General features: G+C 40.0%; 2 protein-coding genes across 6 annotated transcripts in view; one reads left to right on the top strand and one right to left on the bottom strand.

Moving 5' to 3' along the window:
• Positions 1-19916, top strand: part of rab26 (RAB26, member RAS oncogene family) — a 108916-nt gene that overhangs the window by 77313 nt on the left and 11687 nt on the right. The window lies entirely within an intron of this gene.
• Positions 9925-18117, bottom strand: LOC113027651 (uncharacterized). Of its 3 annotated transcripts, XM_080305619.1 has the most exons (4): positions 18059-18117; positions 17520-17629; positions 11257-12231; positions 9925-10432 (listed from the first exon to the last, which is right to left on the bottom strand). In XM_080305619.1, exons 3-4 carry the CDS (start codon positions 12203-12205, stop codon positions 10371-10373), a joined length of 1011 nt encoding a protein of 336 aa, XP_080161745.1. In that variant the 5' UTR covers positions 12206-12231; positions 17520-17629; positions 18059-18117; the 3' UTR covers positions 9925-10370. The 3 variants fall into 3 exon arrangements, with proteins under 3 accessions (XP_080161745.1, XP_026033097.1, XP_026033098.1); XM_026177312.2 differs by lacking the exons at positions 17520-17629; positions 18059-18117 and adding an exon at positions 12802-12922; XM_026177313.2 differs by lacking the exons at positions 17520-17629; positions 18059-18117 and adding an exon at positions 12749-12867.

Raw genomic sequence — 19916 nt, 5'->3', positions numbered from 1 at the left:
ACGTAATTTATTTTTAATGAGTGAAAAGTGACATTATTTGTGTGCCTCTTTATCATAGAGTCAGCAGTAGGTACATTAAAAAGTCTGTTTTGTTATCAGTTTGTGCTGTCTTCTTCAGAAAGGCCCACAGCTACATGAAATGCTCGTGGGTCTTGTTTCACTTCCCAGTTGTGCAGAGAGCCATGGGAGCAACTCAGATCGGTCTGCCGGGTTGTTGTTATGTTATGTTGTTATGTTATGTTATGTTGCTATCAAAGCCAGAGAAACAGGGAAGAGCCACCAGAAAACTTTAAAAATTAGAACTGGAGATTGAACTATAAGAGGAGAAATACAAACAGTATTAAGCTATACGCTGAAGCATCAGGCATGACTGGCCTGATTTGTTGAATTATTTCTTGCTTAATTTAACTTTATGAAGCCGTAGCACTGTTATCGTTTCACATCAGAAGATAAATCCTCATTATCCTGACATGATTTTACTCCAGATTATACAGAGCAATTTGTCATGTGCGGTGTTACTTGTATAACGCATCCAGCCTCCTCTAAATGGAGCGTCGTTGTTTCTGAGTGTTTGAGTGTTTTTGTAGTTATCAGCATCAGTTCAAAAAGACAAAAACAAAAAACCAGCTTTAATGCTTCAGAGCAGATGCAGACACAGTAGGATGCTAGTGGACAGTTGGAGTGTGTGTATATGTGTGTGTCACGAATATACTGCGAGCCCTAATCCCTTCAGAGAGAGCACACCTGCTCAGCACAGTGAGCCACGACAATCTGAGAAACAGGCACCCACGCAAAGGTAATTTGGGTTCATTAGTGTTCATTAGTTCTAATTACAATAATCGAGGTGCAGACACCCACACTCCCTTGTTTTTATTTGTACTATGTATTGTATAAGGTTCATGGGGCACTGTATGCTTCGCTCTTACCTGCAGGATTTGTAGTATTTGGCTGTTGTGGGAGCAAGAAATCTCCCTGGGAGTTGTGCCATCATTAGCAAGCAATGTCAGCTAATAGTAGCTACCCTGGTAAGCAAGGTGCAAATGGTAAATGGCCTGTATTTGTACAGTCCCCTAGGGACCCCAAAGCACTTTACACACCCAGTCATCCACCCATTCACACACAGGTGGAGGCAAGCTACAGTTGTAGCCACTGGGGCAGACTGACAGAAGCGAGGCTGCCATATCGCGCCGTCGGCCCTTCTGGCCAACACCAGTAGGCGGTAGGTGAAGTGTCCTGACCAAGGACACAACGACCGAGACTGTCCGAGCCGGGGCTCGAACCGGCAACCTTCCGATTACAAGGCGAACTGCCAACTCTTGAGCCACGATCACCCCACAGGTTCTCCTAAACAGTGCACATCTGTTTGTGTAAATGAGAGCAATTTTTACTTGTCACATTTGCATTTCATTGAGGAGCAATATAGCGAAAAGAGGATTTATTTCTATTTGCAGTCATTTGTATTTTCCACACCTTTCATATGTGTGTGGAACACCTGCTTGCCATTACACTGTTTAAGGAGGAGTTGTAAAGTGGCTTATAGCAGCTGGACTATCAACTGATGTAGGCTGTCATTACCTTCATCTGCTATCAGCTGATATAATGGGATTGCTAACCAAGCTTGATTCACACAACTCAAGTTACTTGTGGTCCCTCCACGACCACCACTACCCCATATTTGTCATAAATAAGAACATTATGTAGTTAAAATGAGAAATGTTTTTGTAACAGGCTGTAGACTTATGTATTTCTACTCTAAAGTTGGCCTTTTTTAATGAGGGACTTTATCGGCATAAGCCAGACCAAATCGTCAAGATGCTATTTAACTGCCATAGTGACACGTTAAAGCACGTAAGTTATTATAACTGCAGTCTATGCAACAGTGTGTACAAATATAGGACTTAAACAGCTCTGTACTAAATATAATGTTCCAATTAACACTGTATGCATTTTGAGAATTTTACATTTAGTTGTCTAAAAATGTAGTTGCAGTGAACGGTGAATTTGTTTTTATACTAGCAGTACTTCTGTTAGTGAAGCAAAAGAGTTTTCCATGGGTTCTTCAAACAAGCCGTTTAAAGCTACATATTTAATAACTGGTTAAAACCATTTATTGTTGGGATGGAATTACAAGTGATACAAGAAGTTTGAAGATCATCTATTCAAGCTTTAACTGAGATAAATGTAGTCATGTGGCGCACGCTGCTCTACAAAGCTACTTCACTGCCCTGTATGCCACCCATGGTGTGAATCTATTAGCAGCAGTGCTTCAGAGTGAAGGCTGGAGAGCAACTTTAAGATAAGCACTGGAGACACAGTCCCCAGTGCTGTCCATCTATCATTCTCTCTCCTTTTGAGACTCTTTTCAATCTGTAATCGCAACTACAACTATTGTTATTGCTGTTTGACCGGTCTCTTTTTCCTCTATTCTGCCATTTTTATGTCTCTGTTTTACTGCCAGTACAATGTGCCTGCTGTAGAGAATTTAAAACCCGCAATTTAGATTGTTTATTTATTTATTTTTTTCCAGTATTTGGAAGAAAGGGTGGCATCATAAGCTAATGCTTGCTAGCTTGGATGCCAAGGTGCTGTCCAGCCCACAGATGCATGAGTTGAAGAGATTCTCACATCAGATTAGTAGTGATGACTGCACCTTTGCTTTGTTAAGCATGTTGCACTGTGACCCCAAAGCAAGAAGGTTCCGGCCTTCTGATTGGCCCTCATCGGCTGTGGTCTTTCTATGTGGGATTTGCACATTCTCCCAGAGCACTTGTAGCCTGTTAATAGAGATTACTCCAGCTTCCTCCAAAAGCCATTCGTGTCAGGTTAATTGGTAATTCATAAAGGGCTGTAGGTGTAGATTAGAGAGGGTGTAGCTTTTCCTTTGTGATCGACCGATGACCTGAACTTATGTTCAAATTGTTGTGTCCCTACTGCAATCTACACAATGGGTAACCATAAGCCGAATGATCAAGGACATGTTGATGATCATGTGTTTTGGTGGTTGTCATGCCAACAGGTGCATAACTGCTCTTAAGATATTTTCTTTTCCACCACCATTGCAAATATATTTGCCTGGACCTTGATTATGTCTCTTTGTACCCATCTTAGGCGCATTATTATAGTGCAGGCGCTGTTTGTGTGGTGATTTTTATTATAAAACTGAAATGTCTCTTGAATAATCAAAAAAGAATGACCAGAATCGTAGAAGGACAGGAGTACTGTTTGGATAAAAGCTTTTCAGGCTGCATTATTCATACTAGCTCCATTATTACATGTCCTGTAAATATAGTTGTAATTTTTCCTTGAAGCCTTGAATGCTTTACAACCTCATATCGGGGCTATACAGCTGCTACTGTGGAACCATACACTCTGCTGGCTAAAGATTTACGCTGACATGCAAGTAGCACACTTGAGTGCATGCATACAAAGGCCACAGCATGCAAGCAAGCATGCAAGCACGCATGCACAAGCAAATTTTATTGGTATCGACCAACACGCTTGGACACAGAGGTCACAGAAAGAAAAATCTTTAAATCATTAAATCACTGAAGGCCTTTGTGTGGAGCGGAGGCTCTGTTGTTTAAACGATTACCTCGACAGTAGAGTAAAAATCGATGCGATGTACACTCAGTGTCAGCGGGCATGCTGCCAGCTAAACGTTCAGAGAGAAAGAAGAGGGCAAGACTATAGACAGCAGAAAAACTCTGTGCAAATAGAAGAAGTGGAGGTTTATTGGAATCTTTTTGCATATGCCGTATGGTACAACCTTAATACAATATCTGTTAATTTACTGAATGCTTAATGATTTCGCCCATGTATGCTGGCCCTGAAGCGTCCTTTCTCAGTGTGATGACTCCAAAGAAGTTTAGTCTAAGTTCTCATCTTTTTCTCATCTTTTCCTTCATTTTTGTCACATATCAATATGCTGTTATTTTGGTCATTGCTAATATTAAACAACGCGTCAAAGTTTTAAATGACCTTGTTGTTTGTACAATCGTACAAATGTATTTGCACTTATTCTAATTTATTTATTGTTTTATTCTTGGCTCTGCATGATCTCAGCACAAAATATCATACTTAACACCATCATCTCAGCTACAAAGTTCTGGCTGTGAGCACAGGAGCCACACCCATTCTTCTTTGCAGAACCTCTTAAGCTCCATTAGGTTGGATGGGGAGCGTCAGTGAGCAAACATTTTCAGATCTCTCCACATATGTTCAGTCAGGCTCTTTGCCACTGAAGGACATTCATAGACTGGTCCTGGAGCCACTCCTTTGTTATCTTGGCAGTGTGTTCATGGTCGTTGTCCTGTTGGAAGATGAACTTTTTGCCTAATTCTGTGCTCCACAGCGCGTTGGAGTGGGCTGTCATCAATGATGCTTGTACTTTGCTGCATTCCTTTTTCCTTCATCCCTGTCTAGTCTCCCGGTTTCTGCTACCAATAACATCTCTCTCCACAGAGCAATGCTGGAACTCTGTCAGAGTGATGTTCAGGTTCTTGCTCACCTCCCTGACCCTTCCACCCAGACACCAACAGGAAGTGTCCTGAAGGTGCCAAACTTCTTTAATGATGATGGAGGCCACTGTGCTCGTTGGACCTTCAGTGCTGCAGATATTCTTTTTTTTTTTTTTTGCACAATCCTGTCTCGGAAGTCTGTAGACAATCCCACTGACTTCATGGCTTGTTTTGTGCTCTAACATTTTTATAAATTTGGAAGAACTTTTTTCCCCTTTGTCAGTCACAGATGTTCTGTGCAGAATTTTAAGGTCAAAAATTAATGCAATTCGTTTTAAAATAAGGCTGTAACATGACAAAATGTGGAACAGCAGCTTTGTGAATACTTTACAGAGGCACTGTTTTTATCTACCTCAGTCTGCAGAAACCTCACATTAGTTTCAGATCTTTATACAGAGGGCAGATTGTTTTTAGTCTGAAGTTACCTTGTAGCAAATAATCGGTTCATTACCAGTTTGGACATCTGCAATAAAAAAAATACTATGTAGGGATATTGTAGGGAATATGTATGGAATCTGAAGCAATACTATAAAATAACCATAATGACAATGATTGAAGGGCCCTGTGTGTTTATGAGTATCGGTGTAAAGGACAGTCTAGTAAGTAAAATAAAAATACACCAGATAATTGTTTTCTTTTCCATCACAACCTCAACTTATAAAGGTTGATAATCTGCCCAATTTGCCTAATTGAGCTGCAAATCTGCCTCAAATGTCTCGAATGCTGCTGAAATAGAGAAAAAAATCATTTTGACTGGCAGACTGGGGTGGCAGTGCTTTGCTGTTCAAGGTCCTCTCCTTTGCCAAGTAGAACATTAACAATGCAGGCACACTCTCCAGCACTCTGCCAGTTTACGGCACCAAATCAAATAAATGTTTGTCCCTCTCCCTTTCCGTCTCTCTCTTTGACACACAAGCAAATTTGTTGATTTCCTCCATCTCCCCTCTCGAGCGTCGACACGTGCTCTTCTCTGTTTCTCCTCTGCTTATTTGCTCGCTCCCTTCTGTCGAAGCTGCATCTTCCTCAAACCAAGTTATCTTTTCGCACTCTTCTCCCACGATAGCAGTGGATTTTCTTTTCTTCTCTTTTCTGTCTTTGGCTGAAAACATTCCCGCCGTCAGCGCAGTTTATCAGACAGCAGTTAGAAAACAGCTTGAAATAGGCCAGTGTGTGTCCTATAAATATGTAAAAGACAAGAAATGGGCGATTAAGATGTGACATCCTTGTGGTAGTTGGCCACTAATTGGTTACTCCGCTTTTCAGGGGAATTTGACAGAAACTTTAATGGCTCCTTCTGTATTTGGCTCATTGCAGCGTGTGATGGAGCTGGAAGAGGAGCACACACATTCACACTAATGCCCCTGCATGTGCTGTTGCCTCGCAGCCATACACAGTGGCATTTACACATACACATGCTGTATTAAAAAACACACACGCAGAATCTGTACAAACCCAACAACAATGCTGTTTGCATATGTAGAGCAACCCAACTGTGCAAAGGGTGTTTTCTGTTTATTAAGATTAAATTAATTTTCAAGATGCAGCACCATGCTAACAAGACATACGATTAAATGAAATGTGAAGCAACACTCAGGAGGACCATTTGGCACCATAGTAGGTGGCAAAATATTCACCCAACCAGTTTTCTGGCAGCCAACTTTAAATGACATGTTGTGCTTCAGAAGCTTGAATTTACACCACAGTTTAAAGCAGCAGGTTCAGATGCTGCTGAGCAGGTGTACGGCTTTTCCTGGCTTTGTGTGCTTTGTACATAGATGATATCAAAGTGAGCATTAGGGTGGTCACAATACTAGAATTTAAACTCGATACCAATACCCAGAAAAATAAATACATTTCAACCCCATGCTGCAACACAACAGAAGCAATTGTGCAGACGTCATATCTTGAAAATGTAACTTTAACTAATTTTCCCAGTTATGAGTTAATCTTACACACTTTCTTTTTAAACCTAAGTTTAGATGTTTTCTTTGTTTTACAATTAAATAAATGTAATAACAGAACATGAGTGTAAAATGTATTTTAGGACCTACTAATAAACAAAGGATATGACAAATACCTGACATCAAAATAATTTAATTACTGTAGAAGAAAAGCATTCTGGTTAAAAGTTAAGATAAAGCTCGGTGTTAGTTATGCTAAAATATATAAGATATAAAAAGCAATATCTTTCACTATGAAGGATTAAACCATTTTAAATCTGACCTGAGCAGCTGGAAACAACAAACACATATAAAAAAGTTGAAAAGTTTATCATCTCTCTCATCTACCGTTCATACTGCTCTGCCTCAGTCTGCAGCTCTTTACAGCCTCAGCTTTGCTCTTCAGGCCTGACATTCATCCATCTGATTTTGCTGTTCTGCTTCCCTTTATTTTCTCCAATTAGTTCTCCACACTCTGGACTCTTTTCCCAGTTCTATTACGGTTCCCCTGCTGCTCTGCACAGCCAGCAACCCACGCAGTCCATGTAGGCCTAACCTGCTCTGCCACAGTTCAATGTTTGAATTGCGAGGCCAGTTGCTGGACTTCTGGGAGAGAACTGTTCCCCAGTTCTTCGTGATACTTGGTTCAATGATGTGCCACATGTTTTCATGAAATATCTGGACCGGCTCGGTGCCCACTTCTACTACAAAACCATCTTGCTGTGGCTGCAGTATATGGTTGAGAATTGTCTTGTTCCCGTTTTTTTCCATCGTCGTCTGGATGGAGGAAAACCTATATATACTGTTCAGCACTGACTGTGTCTTTACGCATGTATAAATTGGTAATTCCATCCCAATACCAGGCTTTCAATTGACTGCCGACAACTTGTATGGCTCTGCTCCTCTTTAGTGAATGCAATCCATGTTTCCTAAAATAAATTCAGGTTTTAATTTCTTTATCTAAATAACAGTTTTCTACTTTGCCTCAGTAATGTTATGGATTCATTGGCCTGTTCAGGGTTAATTGCTCATTAACTGAAGGTGTCATAACTTCCGATTGTTCTGGGACACTTTAACCCCAGTTTTCCTTCTACCCTGTGTCCATCACTGGATTTTCTGGGAGAAACTGCTCTCTCTGTATCCTTAGACAATTAGTACATAGAATAAACATTCCCATTAACAGCGTTTAAGAAAGAGTGTATGTGTCTCTTCTTATGGTTATTTTTTTTCAGGTGATCTTATTACTTAAAACCTGTCCCTCCTCATCTGCCTTTCCATCAGCATGTTATTTTATTTTATTTGGACAGTTCTCCTGTGAATGCCCCGACACTATTTTATATTCTACATCTTATTTAATATTTAATTATTTAATAACAAAACAATACATAAATAATTTGGAAACAACATACTGGTTGTTTGCCTGCATACTGTTAATAGCAGGAGTTAGTTTTGAAAGGGTTTAAACCACCAAGTATAGCAACCGAGTACGGTTGCCAGGAGAACCGTCTTTCTCTTGGCAACCTTGTTTGTTCAGTCTTTTTCTCATTTTCTAATTTTTCATTTTTCACTTTCATGAACTGTAAACTTTAACATACTGACGCCTGTAACAGCTGTATAGTTTACCTTTTTTTTTTGACAGCAGGCTGTAAACAGGATTTTTTCTGCTGTGAAACTCGGCATTTTAATTTGGGGGATACACGGGAACATTGCCACTCCAGGGACTACACTTCAGTGTGGGTTTAATTTTTCAGCCCTGATGTTGCTTCTTTGTTTTGGCATACCTGTCCATCAAGATGGGCAACTTTTACAATAGATAATGTAGATTTCTGCCACCACAACATTGTATAAATGTTATAAAATTGCATACATAATTATGCCCACACATTTAATAGTAAAAAGAAAAATTATGTGAAATGTTGTCACAATAAAATGGATTAGCAGCGATAAATTTGACTTGAATGAAGTTTGAAGGAGAAATCTCTGATTTGGCAAGTATGTCTGTATCCTGTGAAACAGCTGGGCTTAATGGACATTTAATGCAGTGACGTGTCATAATGGGCTTTAATAGACATCAATTTACACAAAAATCTTGTGTTGAGTGCTTAATTTAAATTCCATAACAAGATGCAACCTGGACGAGATACTGAACAGCTGTTTTTATTACTTCTAACATTGTAGTTTTCATGATTTCATTCGTACTGCTTTGGAACCAACAATAGGTTTTGTACCACTGACACATGAGCTAAATCCAAGCAAACATATACACTTTAACACACGGATGCCCCAAACACACACACACACACACACACACACACACACACACACACACACACACACACACACACACACACACACACACACGCACACTAATAGCTAATAAGTGTCAGTGTGCTATGCTTCTACAGCTCTCTTTACTCTGAAGGGATGAAAAGATTGCTTCCTCTCTGCCTAGTCCCTTTTTTTTCAGTTTCTCCTTGCCATCTCATTTAGGCTCCTGGGACTTTTGTTATTTGTTACTCTTAAAGTTTCAGTTATTTTTCACTCAGTTTAAGTGAAACCTTAAGTCAGAGGTTCATTCCACCTCAAGACTTTCAGTTCACTTTATTTAGCAGGGTAAGAACACTGAGCCTCATTCACAAACAGAAATGTGTAAAAAACCTTTTCCATTAAATATGTCAGTGGCAGACTTTGTTCTTACGGCTGTGCCCGTGTAAGGCTGAATGTAGTGTAAAGCGCTTTGGGGGTCCTTAGGGACTAAGTAAAGCGCTATACAAATACAGGCCACTTACCATTTGACTGCACCTGCATCCATCTATTATATACAGTCTGTCATGATTTGATGACGTGAATACTGTAAACACTAATTAGGTTTCAAACAAGCCGTGGTAACAAAAGGTGAGCAGGTTCAGGCGTTCAGTTGTCATTTTACATAGTCAGCTGTTTCAAATGCCATAGACGCTATTTGCTACCAGTCTTATTCTTAGTCTGTACCCTCCTCCACCTACAACAATGCACCTCATTTAGTGACTCAACAGTGAGTCATATTTTGTAATTTTGCCTCTGTACACCACCACAGTGGATTTTAAATCAATCAAGATGTGGTCAAAATGCAGTCTTTCAGCTGTATTTCAAGGAGTTTAGCAGAAATGTCAATAATGAATTTTCTTTTAGATACTCTCATTTAAACAGAGTGCATTTATCGCTACTTTTCACTTCTACTTTCCTGAAACTTCTCAGTAAGCTGCTGCATGCTGGACTTGCATTAAATACACATCAGCCAGCTAAAGCACAGTGAAAGGGAAGACCGATTCTTAGCTGCATCACATTCACATTGTGAGTGTGTCTGCTGGTAAACAGACTGAGGTTTGTGTGCTTTATATTATTAAAGATATGCTGAGGCTGAAGGGGAGGATAGCAGGTGAAATTCATGTTTAGTGTCAAAAACATCAGACCATATGATCAGCCAATAATTTCAATCATATTTGATTTTTTTAATTTATAAAGATATTGCATGTAGGATACAGGTATACTTAAAAGCTCAATTAATAAGTCATCACTTGAGAAGCTAAAATGAGCAATACAATTGTATGTGCATCTCCAGCTAGAACAGCTCATTTCCTGTTTACCTAGCCCTATCCTTTGTCATTGCACCTTGCCTACATAGATATATTCAGATTTTACCACAGAGTATTACACCGTAAGTAATGCTTATGTAATTATAAGCTGCAGTAATTTCATCATCTGCACACCTTGTTTTTTCCAATACAGCTATTACTTCATCCCCATAAATTGATAAAAAGAACAAATTAAAAGTCTCCTCAACAGAGAAGAAGAATTATTCTACTCTATTCAGAATAGATGGGACGTGGAGTCAATGATTAGAGGTCTTTTCAGTTCCTATCTCTTAGATCTCTCAGCCCGGGAAGCGTGGGGTGGACCTCTCACTGTCGCAGCTGATGTGAAGTTGCTGCATGCCTGAAAAACAGGGGATGATGTTACTATCGATTTCCACTTAAATGCTTGCATGTCATCTCAGCACCTCATAAAGGAAATCAATCAAAAGTAAATCAAGATACTCAGACATCTGCACTTAGAACTTCTGCAAGGGCAATGCCATGTGTCGTGTTCAGAGGTAACAAATTCACTTTCATGAACGTGCATACGTTTTTGGCTCTAGACCTTAATCAGGCAAAAAGCCAAACAAATCCCAAAACTATTCAGTAAACAAAAGTGAAACTTTAAATGGGGGTAGGGATAGGATTAACCCCACTGTAAAACAAAGCTACTGCGTCAAGGCTCCAACACCAAAGGTAACTTTGTTGCTATCTCTGCGTATCTATACTTTTCATTAGTTTCTCTAAAACATATGCTTTTGCAATGTTGGATCAACGTTTCTAGATTTTGATATAATGTTATTGCGCAAGTAATCACTGTATTTCCACTACACTAATACCATTTTTTAAAATTATTAGCTGGAATTAAACGTTCCAGTGCAGGTGAAGAAAAGCAAACTGCTACCAACACTGTTCCAGTCGTCATTACGACCCATAGCACCAAATTACTTCCCACTGGTTCATACAATTAATATGTAAACTCTATATTGATGAAGTTGCTATTCATGCATATGACACGCAGAAGGAATAAGTTTAGTCTGGATGTAAAGTTATGCCTGTACCAGAATATTAGAATTGTTGCTCTGTCACTGTCACAAGTCAGTGACAGTCTACTATAAAGTTAATGAGTTGTCCCTTTAACACATAATAAGCATGATTATTGTGAGATTTTCTTTGAGCACTTACCATTTTTTGTTGCATGTATTCTGTTGTGGTCCACACTGTGATGTGAATGTTTAAGTTTTGGCTTTATGATCCTGGTATAAATGTTTTCATCTTTGTCGCTTTTACAGCCCAGGCGTGAATAAGCAATAAGTTGTGCTATTTGTTTAGCCATGGCTGTTTTTTCCAGAACGGGTGGCGGTATTTTGCGAGGGGTCACCCTGGGGTCTTTTTCATTCCCCTCACTGAACACATCGTCAGACTCATCTGAAAGGGCAAGCGGGCGAAGATGCACAGCGCAGAGTTCATCCAGCGTCACCGCGGGCATTTGGATCCTCTGAGATTGGAGGAAAGCTTCTGAGTCAGAGTGGCGTCGTCGTGAGGGTTTGGGTTTAAGGGCGGGTTTGGTTTTAGGTAATGGCTCTGGTTTCAGAGGGTTAACATCAGGGATTGTGGGGAGGGGAATCTGCAGGGAGAGCCTGTTAGCACGAGCTCGGGGGTTGAGCGAGCTGGACTTGGGATGCAACTTCCAGCCTAGAGGGTCGTGGCCGATGATAAACGATGTCTTAACTGGAGAAGGGGAGGAGCAGGATGAGGTGGTGGAAGAGGTGGAGGAAGATGAGGAGTGACTTGGTGATGGTGAGATCCCCATGGGGGGGCAGGAGTAGCGTTTCACTGGATCACAGGATGCTACAGGGGTTTGCGGGAGCGATGCGCTACGCTCAGAAGGCTGTGGTTCCTTCTTGATCTTGTTTGTTGTCACATTAGAAGTGGACACTGCTGACAAAGGACGCGCTCTGCTGGGCTCCAGGCTGTGTGGTGACCTCTCTTTGAGCCCTCTGTTTTTCTTTCTGAGGATCACCTGATTCCCTATAACCACATTTTGACTCATCTGGCCCCACTCATCAATACCATTGGCAAGTGCTGGAGTAGCAGTGCCGTTACAAGCATTGGGGTATTTTGTCTTGTTCATCTTGGGACATTAGTGTGCAGATAAGCCTGTGAAGAAAAACACATATATATAGAGAGAGGGTGGGGGCACTTAGGATGTTTCAAGGTTAAAAAGAGGAAGAGCAGATGCCCGTCTTGACTTCTCAAATTTGTGTTTCACAACAGCTTTCTTTTCACAACAGACACTGTGGCTACTATGTCAACACTCATATGCTGTGTGAATCTTCCTGTTGACAGTTAATTGCTGAAACACTTCTGTTTTATTGGCCTCAACACTGCAATCACATAGAAAATGAAATGTCTCAGATGTGTTCCTTCAGTTCACCAACTGGCTTCAGTTAAACCCAAACCTTATTACTTATGAGTTTCACCATTGGTTTCTTTAGCCTCTACTTTGAAAAACAAAACAAAACAACTACTTCTTTCCACATGAGTATGCAATTAAATTACTAAACATCACATTCACTGATAAAAGCTGATTGCTTAAGTTAGTAAATGAAGTTACGTTTAACGTAGTGCAGCTCTTGGGAAATGAATGACAACGGTATGTTTACAATGTACTTACAGCTTAAGTAAAAGAGATCCAATACAAAGCATGAAATGTAAGATGTTGTTTACCTCCGGTGTTGCTTAGATCGCTGTTGTCTTTCAGCCTGGGCTAATCTATTTCACTCTCCTGTCTTTATAAAGCTCAATGGGTGTTTCCTCCCCTAAATCTGACCACAGCTTCCCCAAACTAACGCCCAGAAACCCACATTTCACACACAGGTCCTCATTTCACACACAATAACACATGTGCACTCAAACACACACTCCAGTCAGGCTTGATGAGCAGCTGCTTTCATAATAGCATGGAGTAAGAGCAACATCTCTCAGTGTCTAGTTGTTTACATGAAAGGTATTTAAGCTAAGAAGCTAACCATGGCAGTATACTAGAGACTAGACTAGAAATCGTAATTAAACGACTTACTGTTATTTTCATAATTACAGCATCTTTAACCAAAGAGTTTTTCCACTGTGTGTGTGTGGAATATATATAAGATGTGTAAAAAGAATACACAGTCTTTGGCGAACACTGATGCTTTTCCATTTTGAAAGCCTCCCTCATAGTGCCCCATATAGAGTACCATATTCAAAAATAAGCACTCTCAATGATTTTTGGTGTTTGTTTTCAAGAGTTTAAATCATCTCTGCTTCATAAACCCTGGAGCTGCTGCCAAGGACATTTTTAACCACTCAAGCGGTGGATGCTCAAATCCTGGTAATATTACTCAGTTAGCTCGTCTCTCTCTTTGTTCCAGACCACAAAATACCAAAGAGGAAACATTGTTACTTTTTGACATTTGTGACATTTGTGAGTATCCTGACAATTGCCATTAGTTTTACTATGCCTCATTAAAGATGCATTGAATCACATTTCAACTTTAGTTAATGCACGTCTGTCTTATATAAGTAAGACAGACTTACTTCCTATACAGTTGATAACATTAGGTAATGTTATTTACTTATATTAATGTTACTTTTAATGTTGCTTACTAATCTTTCCGATATTATTTCATGAATATGCAGAATTTATTTTATTACATGACTAATTATTTTAATAAAAAATAATGAATTAAGAAAAAAGATTTTTTCTTAATATTAAATATTTTATATATTCTTCTGCCTACACAGTGCTGGAGAAAGCTACCAAACAAGTCATCAGAGTTATGGTTTTTGGCATGCAAACACAAAAAAACAATAGTTAACAAATGGTTAACTAGGCTTCAGATAGCATAAGGTGCACCAGAGGCCACGAGAAGGTGGAGCAATCTTCACCACCCTCACTATCTCCTGTTGCTGTGGCAGCAACAGGAGATAGTGAGGGTGGTGAAGATGGCTGTGTGATTGGTTTGGAAATATTCTTATTACAACAAAGCAGGGACTTCCAAGTTACACCTGATCATTATATTAATGTAAATCATCTGTAAGATGGCACATGGCACATTTATCCCTTATGGGGTGGATCAGTACGTCACTGATAGGTCGATGTGTTCAAATAAGCTGATGTTGACATATAATCTGCGTAGCATCTGATCATTACACACTGACAAATTTCATTGCCTGCTTTTTATGAACAGCACAGGAGTGGAGAAGAAGTAAAGAAGTGAGAATGAGGAGTGTGACACATAGATGAAACACTAAAAGAGCTGCAGTAGAGGTGAAGGATGGGAGTGCATTAGATCGACAGATTTGTCACAGTTAAAAATGAATTCTTGTCAGACATTAGAAGCAGCAGGTCCAAGATCAGATTTGAGTGTTTAGAATTGAACACAGGAATAGCAACATATCATCTACTGGGATTACATCAGTATAGCTTTACTAAGTAACACCTTAGTCCAGGGGTGGGCAACTCCAGGCCTCGAGGGCCGGTGTCCCTGCAGGTTTTAGATGTGTCCTTGAACCAACACAGCTGATTTAAATGGCTAAATTAGCTCCTCAACATGTCCTGAAGTTCTCCAGAGGCCTGGTAACGAACTAATCATGTGATTCAGGTGTGTTGACCCAAGATCTAAAACCTGCAGGACACCAGACCTCGAGGCCTGGAATTGCCCAACCCTGCCTTAGTCTAGAAAGGAAACAGCTGAAAATAGCATAATGAAGTCCCATGAGAATTCAGATGGCATTTTTTGTTTGCCATGGAAGAGCCACATTTTTGACCGTTTACCAGTCACAATAGTGAAGAGAGAGCACATGACAACACTCTACTTGCTAAAAGTGCTAAATAACAAAGGAAGATGCGTTACTTTTGCATGTCCCAAATCAAATGTTCAGACTACCAAAATAAAATTGAAAAGTCATGCGTGGAGGAATATATTGTGTGCTGGGTCCTTAAGTTGTCAGTAAGGTATCTGTAGTAGGCAGGCCATCTGCCCAGATGGCTACTCCTCCCTGAGCCTGGTTTTGTCAGGGCTTACTTCCTGTCAAAAGTAGGGATGGGTACCGGTATCCGGTGGCATTATGGCAGTAACCAGACCGAAAAGCAGCGCACTTCATAAATCTCTCACAACCCCCAGATTCAGACTCTCTTGTCCTGTCGAAACTTTTTTGTCTGACATCAGAAACAAACCAGTAGATATTAAACCGCCCAGTAAGAGTAAATGAAAACAACGGAAATTTGTGTCCAAGACCACAAATCTATAGATAGCAGTTCATAAGTATTTCACATACCGCTGAGACTGTACTGTTTATAGGGCATGTTTGTGGAGAATTATCTATACCTGCTTTTCTGTGAATATCAGAATTGCTAATCACAGTGACATCGTATTTTGATGAGTCTGTCATGAGCGAGGTGAATTTTGGAAACACCAGATGACAGTTTTGTATTTGGAAGAGATTTACAAGGTTCAAGGAAGCTGTAGCAATATTCAAATTACACCCTGGCATGATCCGCTGACTTCTAGCGACTGCTGCCCTTTTTTCTTAGCATGGTGTGCAGTAACATTTTGAAGTTGTTTACCTCTTTCTTTTTTTTTGAACACCAATGCTAAGCAGCCCACAAAGTGAAAACCACAGTCAGGACATTCAGTATAACCCTCAAACTGAGCGTCGAGGGAGTGCCAGTCTCCCATGACTCTTTGTACAGACTCTGCAGTTGTACACAAAGTGTCAAACTGAAATCTTTATCAAGGCTGTAAATCTTGCCCACGTGTTACAAGCCGTCACATGTACACTACATGTGTTTTCACACATGTTCGCACGTACTGCAGGAACTCTTAACGCTCAGCATCGACAGCGATTCCTTTGAAGTTTGATCCCTTCACTTCAGAAGCAGCGTTCCTTCCCTCACTTCCCCATAATCCACCCACAGACTGCCGGGATCTTTCAAGGCTGTGTGAGTAATTGGCAGGTTCGCGTGTTGTTGGGAGCTGGGTCTGCTAGGTCAGAGCTCAGTACATTAATCTTGGCGTAATGAAGCGATGTAAACCTCACAGGACACTGTAAATCTACAGACGAGAGCGAGGATTACTGCTTCTCGGAGTAGTCGTTTCTTGATGATACACACAAGGGGGGGGGAAGGAAATGCATGTGCGAGACACCTAACCTTTTTTTCCTTCCTGTTTCATCCAGTAGCAATGAAAAATATTTGCCTCGCTTCCTGCTCAGTCAATGTGTGCTTATTGATGCTTGAAATGTTAACGGTATCTCTGTGCCCAGCTGGCTCTTTCTATTTGTGTTATGTTTGGGGTTATATCACTTTCTGTGTCACACATCACTGGTAACACTCTTGCGGAGAACTTTTCAAAACAATAAGAAAACTGCCAAACAATGTAAGGTCCAGTACTGTAAAATACAGCATTCATAAATAATGTGAGAAAACTGAAGATGTTTGTCTTGAAGTTGACAAGAGAGGTTTGTTCACAACAGCTGAGCACAGAAACAGGATCAACAGAGGTGTGCACAGCATTGCGCTGCAGAAAATTGAGAGATTTGGCAGTTTGATCCCCTCAGGTTTGCTGGCAAAATGATTAAAGGAACTCCTCGGATTTTTCGAGGAAACCGTAATGTGAGCATGACAGCCAGGGACACGTCGGCAGGGTTTTTGGAGGAGTTCTTGGAAGTGTATTTGAGATATTATTGCTAACATTAAAAAATGCCGTGGGATACATCATTTCCTGATTTTAATGTCAGCAAGAAGAAATTGTTTTACGTCACTCCAGAAAATATGCAGATAGCTTTTTTTTAATGTAAATGTGTTGGGACATACATTTCTAAAAGTGGCAGCTTCAAAGCTGAAGAGCGGATTAGTTTGTTTTAAAGGCAAACTCCTAAAGCACACCTATTATACTCAGCTCAAGCTCCATATTTATTAATAAGTGACTTTTATGTATATATTGTGCTATTCTTAGTTAGTGTGTTGTCTGTCTCTGTTAATGTTTGTTTATAATGGAGCACTGTAACGAAAAATACTCTATTGATCCCTAGGGGAAATTATTCTGATTCTGATATTTGTTTACAGTTTAAAATTACTCTTATACTGGGCCTTGGTACGGCCTCTCATTTCAGCCTCTGTCACTAATATCACTCTTTTGCCCCTTTGTACAGTGACTGACTGTACCTGAATGTACTCATAAATATACATTGATTACTTTGTAATTATGTAGCCACCATACATGGGCCGAGACGGACATCGCTGCTCCATAATCTAATTATGTTCTATATATGCGGCTAGAGATCGCCCACATATATAGTATACTAGAGGTGGAGGAGGAAAGAACTGATAGGCGTTCGTGTGCTTTGTAGGCAACTTTTAATTTGTGTCTGCACCTTCAGGTTAAAGATATGAGGGACCATACCTGTGTTTTATCATCTAAGAAAGCGAGAGACAGCATGACCGGCATCTGGATAAAATGTCATCCTCTTCCTCCTCGCCTCAAGCCTCACCTCCTAAACAGTAGTCAGGGCTCTAACAGACAGAAATGTGCATAAAATGCTCATTTATTCTCAATATTGCAATTTCTAATTGCCAGCAGATGAGTTATGTGACCCTGCTGTCTACAGACAGCTGACAAAGAGCTGACTAAACAACATGAGGTAGTTATAAGCTAATGCTATGCCAGCTAATACAGATTAAATTGCCACTTTCAGCCAGAGGTCAGCCCATACAGTCTGTAGTATTTTAGGACAAAAGTGTTTTAGGACAGTAGGTATTTTAAGACTACATAAAATATCTATCAATGGAGAAAAAATGAAGATATGAAAAGAAACTACAAATTTTAGGTTGGGTGTTCCATATTCTGCCCCGGCAGCTTTGTTTAAATCCATGAAAATGGCGACGTCTCTGCCAGAGCTCCAGTTTGATGACACTAGGTGTATGTTACAGAGAATTGCTCACCTTACGATGCTGTCAGGATGAAAGCTTTCAAAGTAAGGGCCACTACTGAATGCAGTGGAGAAGCAGGGATTGGTATGATTTGGCCTGTAAGGCCAGGTTAGGAGAGGTTAAGGTTCAAAGGGTGGCTGGAGGGCAAAGGACTGCAGTACTGACGTCATGTGAAAATTATGGATTGACACATGAGGTCAACAGTGGACTGACATCCTGCACTCACTACAGCTGAATGGTGGGAGGGGTAAGAAAACAGAATTCATTTGACTGCAATCTGATATCTACTGACCTCTGGTCGAGAGATTTTACACACTGTACCTTTAAAGCTACCCTCCTTTATGCCAAATTTATTGTGACTCTCATAAACGTCTGTATTAACCCTTTTCTCTTTGATGGCATACATTGTATGTATGCTAATAAATCAAGAGGAACACATTAATGACAACTAGTGCACTCAGCAGATGATAGATATCCATCTTCTGGGTGCTGATTAATGCTGTGCCAAAGCAGAAGACAAATGCATGACATATTCATCACTTTTATGCCAGGTCACACTGCTCCAATTAAAGGCGCCAGTTGATTTGAAAATCTTTTAATCTGAATAGGGAAACATGTGCATGTAACCAAAGACCTTTTTGATTGCTTTTTATTTGCATCACCAGCACAGTTCTCTTCTTTGTTTTTGCAAATCAGTTTATCAGGTTTTTTAAGGTAACACTGTCCTTCATGAAGAATGTTCTCTTCATAGTGTGTTGAGGAAAGACAGCATGCATCTTTTTTGTGGATGCTGCCATGAAGGACGTACCGCATGTCACCATTGTGCTGATGAAATTAATTCCCTTTTTATGTGACAACAGTGTAACCTTCATGTTCTCCTCTTTCAGACAGCACAGATACTTTTAAATGTTGCACAAGCTCTCAGATTCTGCTCATAGTTATCCTTAGGCTTAATAGAAGACTCTCACAGTATCTTGCAGTCCTTTAGGATTGTCTGTGAACAGAAAATAAGAAAAGCTAATACAAATCTTGTTATCCTCTGCGGCTCATTATTAAGTATCTACACCCTCTTAAAAATTCACAACCTAAGAAAATCTGTAAGTTGGAAAAAACAGACTGGATTTAGATTTAATCACACAAAAGCCCGTAGACTAGGGGTTAGTAATTACCACGACTGAAATGGTTTTCATAATCACCTGGGCTAATTGGAAACATGAAAGTAGGCCAGCTAACTGCATTACTGTAAATCATTATTGCCTGTGTTAATAATCCTGTTTTCCTATCTCCAAAAGGTATTCATAAACTTTTGAAGTGGATGGGACTTTAGATAAAATCAAATAAAAGTAATAAATAAAATATACATCCTGTTTCTGGCAGAGACCACCTGTTAACAAACCTGCTGCTTTTTTATCTTTGGCTGACGAAAGGTTTATATTCATATGGATCCCAATAAAGAGCTTGGATTGCATTGCTCCTTCGGTTTCAAAATCACCCACAATACTTAATGTATCTTACCTTTATATATTTGTATGTAGGTACTTCATGAGTTGCTAATTATTGCATCAATGTTATTGGTGGAAGGTTTCATGTCTCCTAATGCAAACATGGCAGAAGATTTAAAGAAAGAACATTTAAAGAAATCACTGACTTGAATATTCAATTGATTTTCCAGCTCTTTGGCTTGTTACAAAGTTCAGATGTGTTAATTAGATGTTTCCTTTAGTTAAGATGCAGAATATAGCTAGTTATTGCTGTCATCAAGGCTCCAAAATCATCAATCCCTGCAAATAAGTTACACCACAGCAGTTTTTCTATGTTTAAGGGTGATGGACAGACTGAAAGAGCAGGCAAAATTGCAGCAGCAGCATTG

This window comes from Astatotilapia calliptera, chromosome 8 (assembly GCF_964374335.1).
Source record: "Astatotilapia calliptera chromosome 8, fAstCal68.1, whole genome shotgun sequence".
NCBI classification, from domain to species: domain Eukaryota; kingdom Metazoa; phylum Chordata; class Actinopteri; order Cichliformes; family Cichlidae; genus Astatotilapia; species Astatotilapia calliptera.
Note: the sequence above shows the minus strand (reverse complement) of the source record. Positions and strands in the feature narration are given on the sequence as shown.